Below are 10,973 nucleotides of genomic sequence, written 5' to 3' on the forward strand. Positions count from 1 at the left end.
TCGTCCTCCGTGCGAATTGTTGCTATCACTTTTGTATTGTATGGTAGTGCTTCATTGGGGTCAGCAAAAACCCCATTCATCCTTTTGATCATCCTAGAAAAATCTTCGCTAACGTCTGTTGGTACTAGATTTGTTTGAAGCATAAGATGGCTTACGTCATGACTAGAAATGAAGAAGATTTCCTCCTCACCAAAATCATGATTTATTGTGTTCGATTTAAGGTCAATGTTCGCATGGACCCTGTTTAGTATGTCGAGCCCAATCACGCCATCAAATGATGTTAAGTCCGGTAAGATGAAAAATTCTGCCACTACGCCAAATATTTTTATGTAGCATTTTTTCATGATAGAAGTAACCCCGTGAATAGATTTTACAGAGAATGTGTCCCTGAAATGTTGTGTCCTTAAAGCCGGTGTTGGTTTCATATAACTCCTCGACGCACCGGTATCGATAAGGAGTTTCATCCTTCCCTCCTAGGGACTTTGAAATCCAGGGTAGGAGAGACCTTCCCCTAAAAAATTAAGTTGATCTAAACTTACGTTATCCGCCGCTTGTTCGGCTTCTGCATCGTACAATGATTCACTCTGTAGCTCAACTTCCTCCTCCAGATGATTAACACGTTGGATCTTTGGTCCTGTGTAACGTCCAGAATTTGCTGGACGTTTTTGTTGATAGCCCTGTTGCGTTCTATTACTGTTTCCTTGATAGGCACCTCGGTCTCTGTCAAACGATTGGTGTTTAAATTTTGATAAGGATGGATCAACGTCCATTGGTTCCGCTAAACTAGTCTGTCGCTGTCACGTCCGTTATTTACCCTTTGATTTTCCGTAAAATGAGGTGCATGTCCGGGTTTGTACTGCCTATTACTATAGTAGTGTGGGCCCTTATGAGCTGAGGGTGGATCGTAAGTGTTTGTCCTATGGTTGTTCTGGCTTGAAATTATATTATTATTTTTTTTAATGTGGTTGCCCTCGACGTTCCTGGCAGCAAAATTGGCCGCGAACGCATACCGCTCATGGTTTGAGTCTACCTCCTGTGCTAAAGCAAGAGCAGACGGAAGGTCAGACGGCCGTGAAGCGAAAAGTATATCGCATAAGGGCTTCCTTAAGCCGGAAATGAAAACTCTTCGGGCATCTGCCCTATATTTCTCGTTTATAATTTCTGCCACGCTACTCTCGTAAGACATTATAGTCTTATTAGTTAGTAACGTTAGCTTCTTTTCTACCTCATCGTAGAATTCCCCACAGGACCTAGAACCCTGTCTTAAGGTAGATAATTCCTGCTCTATAAGATATACGTTATACGTCGTTATAAAATGGTTAAAGTGGTTATATTTTTTGGTTATCATGCACTCATATTGAAGCAAAATTTGAGTTTTCGTTATAAAATAGTTAAATTTTATAAATTTTATATCTGTGGGCAATTTCCCTATTATCACATGGCAGTGCTCCATTTCGTCGTAATTTTTAGCACACTCATGATGTTCGCTACGAGTGTAAAATGTAATTTTTAAAATAAAGATTTCTTAGGTCAAAAACTGCTAATAGTGTAAAATATGGATTTATTTAAAAGTTTATAGTTTAATTTAATTAATTTGAAGTGAAAAATGTGAGTTAAGTGTGTTTAATGTAGTAAAATAGCTTGTTGAAATGTTCGAGTTTTGGGAATTTTTGAACTTTAAGGTCGAATATCTCGTAAACTAAATGTTTGCGGTACCTATAGAGGGGTTCCTCTTTCCAACGGTACCTTCAAATCGCGGCGCCAAAGAAATCGGAATTGTGCCCAAATTAGCGCTGTCGTGTACCAGGGCTATTATAAATTTGAATCAAAGTCGCAAACCTTCAAGTATTGATAAATGGGTGTTTTTCAGTTTTTTTATGGAACTTGGGCACACTTATATAAATGAACTTATTTTTCTTTCACTACATGTTCATCCTGTTAGAAGGCTCACAAAATTTCTGCTGTTCGTCGTGGTCGTTGTATTCCTACATCTTGCTCGTGACATTGTTAGTGTAAGTATAAAATTAATTAAAATGTTGAAATAAAAATCATGAAGAATACATAAAAACGTTTGAAAAATTGTATAGTTAATTAAAGTTATACAAAGCCATAGTATGTGAATAATAGCATAAAAATGCAAAAGTGATTTCATAACCTACAAAAGAGAATGGTTGTACTAACAATTTCTAAGTTGTTTAGCTGGTGATATATGGGGTGACAGTGGTAAACTATAAATTTGTTTTTCTTGTTTTAATCTATAGTGGGCCACCTTTTTGAGCTATCAATAATCTTATTCGTCTCGTTTCAATTAGCACTAGTATTTCTACAAAATAAGTAATAGAATGAAGGTTCACACTATTAGCTGTTAAATTTTCGCGAAATAGAAATATATAATCATGTACGTTCATATAAATGTATGCCATGGAGAGAGAAAATATAAGTCACCGGCATGTTATAAATGAATTAAAAACTTACATATACAATTTGCCTAGGGTGGTGAATATGCTATTTTCTCTTGTTACGTAACAAACAGATATGTTGCAAAGTTTTTATCATTCGTTTGCTTTTTTGAACTAAGTTTACAGATTTAATGTTCTATTGTCGAAAAAAACGACAACAGAGAAAGGATAGTTAAAGAACAAAATCTCGACGTGAATTTGCTTTGTAAATCTAGAAATCATGTGAGAATAATTTTGTGATAGATCAATGAAGATAATTTCGTACATACATATGTACCTAAATGATAAACTTTCGTCTATTTTTGCTGCCACCACTTTCTTAAAATGTGTGTATAAATCCGTGTATACATTTTCTTTTATGTGTTTATTACTTTTATATGTATGAGTAGTTACTAAAAGATGGCTTAAATATGAAATCACGAGTTTAAAATATTTTGTGAACTATGAAAATATAAGTCAATATTTTATTTTTGAACTGTGTAACTTATCAACCATAATCTTTTGTATAGGTATTTTTGTTAAAAAGCGTATATAGATATTGCTTTAAACACATGCAGATAACTAAACCCCTCACGTCTCCATGCAGCAAAAATCAAATTTGTTACATCATCATAAGAAAAAAATAAATATTTCCGCGGCTGGTGTATGTTTGTTGCTTTAGTTACGTTTTGGCCGTTAGCCCTTGTTTAGCAAGTCGTAAAATCTTTATATGCATGAATGTATAATTATACTATATGTACAAAAACTTGCTGGGTGTACAATCCCATCAATATTATTCATGTTTCATTCCTTAAGCTGATGAAATGTGAGTGATTATCAATAATTTTTATATTCATATTTTGTTTTGTGTCCATATTCCATATTTAGTCAATCATAGTTCTTAACCAGCCTTTTCACTTTTTAAAATACTAGATGCATCTTCGAAAGGTTAAACTGATTCTTAAAAACTTTAATGTGTATTATTTTATTTGTTTACTAATAATTTCAAGTATAAACACGTATTTCTGTACCTTTATAAAATATTTACTTTGTCTACACGAGTCTAATCAATCAATAATTTGAGAATTTTTAATCACTCAAAATTTAGCCTAAAAAACGTACACATATATTTTACGTTTATTTAAAAAAATAAAATACACAACAACTTTCAAAATATCTTAGAACAGTAATAAATTGACTTTTTTCCTAAATCTTTAAACTGCAGATGGCTCCTCCATCATATCCTGATCTTGGCAAACAAGCCCGCGATGTCTTCAGCAGAGGTTACCATTTTGGCCTATGGAAGTTGGATTGTAAGACAAAGACCCCCTCTGGTATTGAATTCAACACAGCCGGGCATTCCAACCAGGAGTCTGGCAAAGTATTTGGATCACTGGAGACAAAATATAAGGTTAAGGATTATGGTTTAAGCTTAACCGAAAAATGGAACACAGATAACACCTTGTTCACCGAAGTATCTGTTCAAGATAAGTTGTTAGAAGGTTTAAAGTTGGCATTCGAAGCTACTTTCGCGCCTCAATCAGGGTGAGACAAATTAAAAATTAACAATTTTTTTTTATAATAATATTTTTCTTTTGTTTGTTTTTAGCAACAAAACTGGAAAATTTAAGGCTGCCTATGGTCACGAAAATGTGAAGGTAGACTCTGACGTGAATGTTGACCTTAATGGTCCACTCATCAATGCATCAGCCGTATTGGGTTATGAAGGTTGGTTGGCTGGTTACCAGACTGCTTTCGATACCCAAAACAATTCCTTGAAAACCAACAATTTTGCTTTGGGCTATGCTGCAAAGGACTTTGTGCTGCATACAGCTGTGTATGTAATAAGTTTTATACACGAAAAGGAAGAATTTAATATTTTTATATTTGCAGCAATGATGGCCAAGAGTTTACCGGTTCAATTTTCCAGAAATGTACTCCAAAACTTGATGTTGCCGTCCAATTATCCTGGACATCTGGTGGTAACAATACCAAGTTTGGTCTTGGTGGCAAGTACCTTATTGACGATGACATTAGCGTTCGTGCGAAGGTGAACAACGCTAGCCAAGTTGGTTTGGGTTACCAACAACGAGTACGTGATGGTATCACAGTTAGTCTTTCCGCTTTGATTGATGGCAAAAACTTCAATGCTGGCGGTCACAAGATTGGTGTTGCTTTGGAGCTGGAAGCTTAAAAGTATCCTAATTTAAAAACAATGAAACAGTTACCCATTAAATTATAACGGAACTCCAACAAGAAATAAAGAACACAGAAATAAATTATTTCATGTTTAGCCAGTAAAAACAATATTACAGTTAATCCAAATAAATGGGATTTTAATTAAACTTAAATACACATACACACAATTTTGGAGAATCTATTTTAAAACTATTATTTTTTTAAATCTCATTTTATCGCCCTTAAACACGGTTAGTTAGTAACTTTCAGTTAAACGATATATTGCCGCCAACGCAGCTTTCGTATAAAGTTAATTATGTAGTCAAGCCAATAATATGCATTTAATTAAAAAACGTGTACTATAAACGTTTAAATTTATAAAGCTATATATACAATTTTATCAGAATTACATTGAAATTACAATATTATTTTATTTTTTATGTGTAATATTTTAAGTACATATATTTATGTACCTAGTCATAAAAAAGAGAACAAATGAATCAAGGATACATTATTTTTTTGTGATCTCTGGTTGGCTCTACGGACTCGCAATTTTATCCGGCCGTGGATGCTGCATTACTCAAAGCAGCGTTCAAGGGATGTCTAACTTATTCTAGTGTAAAGCTTTGAACACAAAGCCGACTGCACGACAGTGAAATCTTGTCTACAAACGACGACTCGAAGCCAGCTTCTTGAATATTTTGTAGACAGCAGCGACATATCTAATAGTTTATGTCTACAATTTGTTTTTTTGCCGTATTAAAAATTCACTTGAAAGAAATTTAAATATTTTGGTCATAGTGAAATTTTTGTCATTTAAGTTATCATTTGCTATCACAAATGATATATCAGTGCTATTTTATGCTTCTGTTGGTAAAATAACGTTAGGGACCATCCATAAATTAGGTCACACGAATTTAAGGACTTTTTAACCCCTCTCCCCGTCCTTGTCGCATTTTGAACTCCCCCCTGTCGTGACGTCACACATTTTCCAATTTTATGGATTTATCAAAAAATAAAAAAAAACAGGTTATTCTATTTATTGAATAATTTTTAATAACATCAACATTTAGTTAAATATTAAAATACAGAGGCAACGAATGACTAGTCAAGAAATAATAGATACTTAATTATGCTAATTAAAAATACAAAACTTAAATCATCTTGTGTCCACGTACTTTTGACCCACTCCTTTATATCATTTACTACTGGTAAATCAGGCACTTCATTTTCGTTCTGAACTTGGATGCCAGGAACATCTTTCGTATCAACATCGTCTTCTTCCATCCATAAAGCATCGTCATCATTCATTAAACAGAGAATCTCTCGGGCACGTCCAGCCGCAATGCTTTGAGGACGAGTTTTCGCGGTAGGTAACAGCTCTTGTTAAAAATACGGGATACACTTAAAATATCGAAATTCAAAATGTCGACATATCAAAATACCGACAAAATTTATATATGCAGCTAAATCAAAATACCGACAAAACAAAACACCGAAAAATCAAAATACTGGCAAACCAAAATGACGACAAGGCCGTAGGGCCTCAAACGAACAACGCCACCTTTTCTTGATTTGTCGATGTTTTGATTTCTCGGTATTTTGATTTGTCGGTGTTTTGATTTGTCGGTATTTTGACTGTCGGGATTCTAAATTTCGAGATTTTGATTGTCGGCATTATGTTATACACCCAAAAAATACTTTTGAAAAATATTTGCAAAATCACGTTCTATAGCCGAGAACTTGGAAGAAGTTCAACGCGAAAGAACTAAGAACACCCAGATGTTGCTCCCACGAGGGTTATTTGTTTGCAGAGCGGCCGAAGGCCGCCAACGAAAAAAGCAGTTCAACGCGAAAGAACTAATCACGCCAGGTGTTGGTGCAAATATGCTTATTGTTTTGAAACGCGGTCGAAGGCCGCCAACGCAAAAAGGAAAAAAGGCGAAATAACTGATAGCGCCCAGGTGTTGGTCCGACCAGGATTATTTTTTTGAAACGAGGCGGAATCCGCCAACGCAAAAAAGAGTTCATCTCGAAATGCAGAAAGGAATTCTACGAAAACTAATGTGTTATTTATTTCCTGTCATTGGGGATTATTTGTTTTCGTTATTTCTTTTGGTTCTTCTGTAAAATATGTACATACGTAAGGTAACAATGATTATTAGATACAATGCATCCTTTTGTTATTGTGTGAAAAAAAATAATTGAACAAAAGTTAAATATTGAATAAAAATTATTTTTGCACTATTTAATTTAAAATAAATGGTTAGAAAAGAATTAGCGGAGTATTAGTGGATATAAAATATAAGTGTAAAATTAATTATAAATAGGTGAAATGCGCGTTTTAGTTAGTGGAATTTTTGAACTTTAAATGCAAATATGCCGCTGCCCAGCTGGTTGATGTCCTCGTGAAAACAAAGGCTGACATCACCGCCGTCCAAGAAATGCGATGGACGGGACAAGGACAGAGACGAGTAGGTCCTTGTGACATTTACTACAGGGGCCATATAAAGGAGCGCAAGTTTGGTGTGGGATTCGTGGTGGGAGAGAGACTCCGTCGCCGAGTACTATCATTCACTGCGGTGAATGAACGTCTAGCCACAATCCGCATCAAAGCGAGATTCTTCAAAATATTGCTGATTTGCGCTCACGCCCCGACGGAAGAGAAGGACGATGTGACCAAAGATGCCTTTTATGAGTGCTTGGAGCGCACTTATGTGAGATGCCCCCGCCACGATGTAAAAATCGTGCTTGGCGACTTCAACGCCAGGGTGGGCAAAGAAGGTATCTTTGGCACTACGGTCGGTAAATTCAACCTACACGAGGAAACATCCCAAATGGGTTGAGGCTGATCGACTTCGCCGGGGCCCGAAATATGGTTATCTGTAGTACTAGATTCCAGCATAAGAAGATTCATCAAGCTACCTGGCCGTCTCCGGATCGAAAAACTACCAACCAGATCGATCATGTTGTGATAGACGGAAGACACGTCTCCAGTGTTTTAAATGTGCGTGCGCTCCGAGGTCCCAACATCGACTCGGACCACTATCTTGTTGCAGCTAAGATTTGCACCCGCCTCTGTGCAGCAAAAAACGCACGCCAACAAACACAAGGAAGGTTCGACGTCGAGAAGCTGCAATCACAACAGACAGCCGAACGATTCTCTACTCGGCTTTCACTCTCTGAGAGCACTCGTCAACAACTGGGTATAAGGGAACTGTGGGACGGCATTTCAAACTCCTTACGTACAGCTGTAACCGAAACCATTGGTTTTCCGAAAGTGCAAAAGAACAGCTTGTACGACGACGAGTGCCGTGTCGCAGCGGAGAGAAAACAGGCTGCCTACCTCGCAACGTTACGATCGACCACAACACGTGCGGGATGGGATAGATACCGAGAGTTGAAGAGGGAAGCGAGACGCATTTGCAGACAGAAAAAGAAAGAGGCCGAAATGCGTGAGTACGAACAGCTTGATAAGCTGGCCGACAGGGGTAACGCTCGAAAATTCTACGAAAAAATGCGGCGGCTTACAGAAGGTTTCAAGACCGGAGCATACTCCTGTAGAACCCCCAAAGGTGATCTAGCCACCGATGCCCAGAGCATACTTAGATTATGGAGGGAACACTTCTCCAGCCTGCTGAATGGCAGTGAACGCATAACACCAGAAGAAGGCGAACCCGATTCCCCAATCGATGACGATGGAGCAGACGTTTCATTACCCGGCCATGAAGAAGTTCGAATAGCAATTGCCCGCATGAAGAACAACAAAGCGGCAGGGGCCGACGGATTACCGGCCGAGCTATTCAAACACGGCGGCGAAGAACTGATAAGGAGCATGCATCAGCTTCTTTGTAAAATATGGTCGGGCGAAAGCATGCCCAACGATTGGAATCTAAGTGTGCTCTGCCCAATCCATAAAAAAGGAGACCCCACAATCTGCGCCAACTACCGTGGGATAAGCCTCCTCAACATCGCGTACAAGGTTCTATCGAGCATATTGTGTGAAAGATTAAAGCCCACCGTCAACAAACTGATTGGACCTTATCAGTGTGGCTTCAGACCTGGTAAATCAACAACCGACCAGATATTCACCATGCGTCAAATCTTGGAAAAGACCCGTGAAAGAAGAATCGACACACACCACCTATTCGTCGATTTCAAAGCTGCTTTCGACAGCACGAAAAGGAGCTGCCTTTATGCCGCGGTGTCTGAATTTGGTATCCCCGCAAAACTAATACGGCTGTGTAAACTGACGTTGAGCAACACGAAAAGCTCCGTCAGGATCGGGAAGGACCTCTCCGAGCCGTTCGATACCAAACGAGGTTTCAGACAAGGCGATTCCCTATCGTGCGACTTTTTCAACCTGCTTCTGGAGAAAATAGTTCGAGCTGCAGAACTCAACAGAGAAGGTACCATCTTCTAAAAGAGTGTACAACTACTGGCGTATGCCGATGATATTGATATCATCGGCCACAACACCCGCGCCGTTAGTTCTGCTTTCTCCAGACTGGACAAGGAAGCAAAAGAAATGGGTCTGGCAGTGAATGAGGGCAAGACGAAATATCTCCTGTCATCAAACAAAAAGTCGTCGCACTCGCGACTTGGCACTCACGTCACTGTTGACAGTCATAACTTTGAAGTTGTAGATAATTTCGCCTAGAAATCCAACGCAGGATAACTCTTGCCAACAGGTGCTACTTCGGACTAAGTAGGCAATTGAGAAGCAAAGTCCTCTCTCAACAAACAAAAACCAAACTCTATAAGTCACTCATAATTCCCGTCCTGCTATATGGTGCAGGGGCTTGGACGATGTCAACAACGGATGAGTCGACGTTGCGAGTTTTCGAGAGAAAAGTTCTGCGAAAGATGTATGGTCCTTTGCGTGTTGGCCACGGCGAATATCGCATTCGATGGAACGATGAGCTGTACGAGATATACGACGACATTGACATAGTTCAGCGAATTAAAAGACAGCGGCTACGCTGGCTAGGTCATGTTGTCCGGGTGGATGAAAACACTCCAGCTCTGAAAGTATTCGACGCAGTACCCGCCGGGGGAAGCAGAAGAGTTTAATTGCAAACCTTTTGTTCACTCGGATGTCGGTGATGTACTCACTTGCACTTGCACCTCATAAGTTCACTAAAATCACAATTCGAAATTGGTTCAATATTTCCTTTTCAAAACGAATTCCTTTTATTTGTAATTCTTTATTTCTTTTTTCAATGCTTATCGATTGTTACACAATGTTATTTTCCTTACACAAAAATTATCGGAACTTTTGTTCAGTTAACAATTTGAAAATTCACTTGAAAGTTTTTAGTTCACTAGTGGTACGCAGCGTTGCGTTGACGAACGACTCGATGGCGAAAAAAAACCTTAGCAGTCACGGGTAAACGAAGAAAAAGCCCTCATTTCGATGTGAACAATTCTTTTGTATCGGTTGTGAGTGGTGAAAAAGGCGAAGTGTTGGTGTGTAGTGTGGTTGGTATGATGTGTAGCTGTGGTTGTGTGGATGACATGTTGTGTTGTATTGGGTTGTGTGACCTGTAGTATGTTGTGTGTGGATTTTGTGCGATGAGTGCTGCGAGGATGATTATGCGGCGTAGCAAAATATCGCACGACCGGATGTCGCATAAACATCCCGGCCCCCCTAGGCGGATTAGTCGCCTAGAAGTCTTTGCAACCGTTGCAGAGTGCTCACTACGGCGTTCAGTCCCGTTGGCTTACGTTGTGGATTACGATGACCGTAGGTTGGTGCAGGTGGTCGTGAGTGCGCTCCCCTGGTGCGTCTGGAATGGTGCCCTCTTCGGCGCTGGACAGGATCCTCGTGTTGTCTGTGTCTGTTACTTGCGTGGTTTGCTGGCGGATTGACTCGACGAGGGAATCGATGAAACAGTGTATGATGAGCGCGTTGACAGTATTGGCATGACCCGTCGGTTGGACATTCGAATGTGGTGTGGGAGTCTGCCAAGCAATTCATGCAATGGCCGTGTGCGCGAGCGATCTGTTGGCGCTGAGCTGGCTTCATGCTTTTGAAGATAGTGCACCTCTTCAGAACGTGGGGCCGATGGCATAAGCTGCATCGTGGAGGCAAGTTTTCTTCGAATGGATCTTCATACGTATCCCTGGGTGTTGCAACAGATGATTGCCTTGGCGGACTCAAGACTCTTCGTGTCCTTGGTGCAGCGATGGGTGGAGCTGATGCTCTAGGTGCAGCGATGGCGGATTTCATAGTCTTGGGAGTAAGTTGGATGTCTTCTATGTCCATTTCTATTGGAATAGGAATACATTATATTAAAACATTGTATGGTTCATCTATTGAATTATGTTATTGGGTACTTGTTTTGAGAGATAGAT

General features: G+C 39.2%; 1 protein-coding gene across 2 annotated transcripts; it reads left to right on the forward strand.

The window, feature by feature from the left end:
• Window positions 1-1,863: 1,863 nt before the first annotated feature.
• LOC105233273 (voltage-dependent anion-selective channel) lies at window positions 1,864-4,818 on the forward strand. 2 transcript variants are annotated; one of them, XM_011215315.4, is made up of 4 exons: window positions 1,864-2,012; window positions 3,664-3,983; window positions 4,048-4,275; window positions 4,332-4,818. In XM_011215315.4, the coding sequence occupies exons 1-4, from the start codon at window positions 1,878-1,880 to the stop codon at window positions 4,630-4,632; spliced, it is 984 nt and encodes a 327-aa protein (XP_011213617.2). In that variant the 5' UTR covers window positions 1,864-1,877; the 3' UTR covers window positions 4,633-4,818. The 2 variants fall into 2 exon arrangements, with proteins under 2 accessions (XP_011213617.2, XP_029404145.1); XM_029548285.2 differs by lacking the exon at window positions 1,864-2,012 and adding an exon at window positions 2,537-2,785.
• The last annotated feature ends 6,155 nt before the right edge of the window (window positions 4,819-10,973 follow it).

Source organism: Bactrocera dorsalis, chromosome 1 (assembly GCF_023373825.1).
Source record: "Bactrocera dorsalis isolate Fly_Bdor chromosome 1, ASM2337382v1, whole genome shotgun sequence".
Lineage (NCBI taxonomy): Eukaryota > Metazoa > Arthropoda > Insecta > Diptera > Tephritidae > Bactrocera > Bactrocera dorsalis.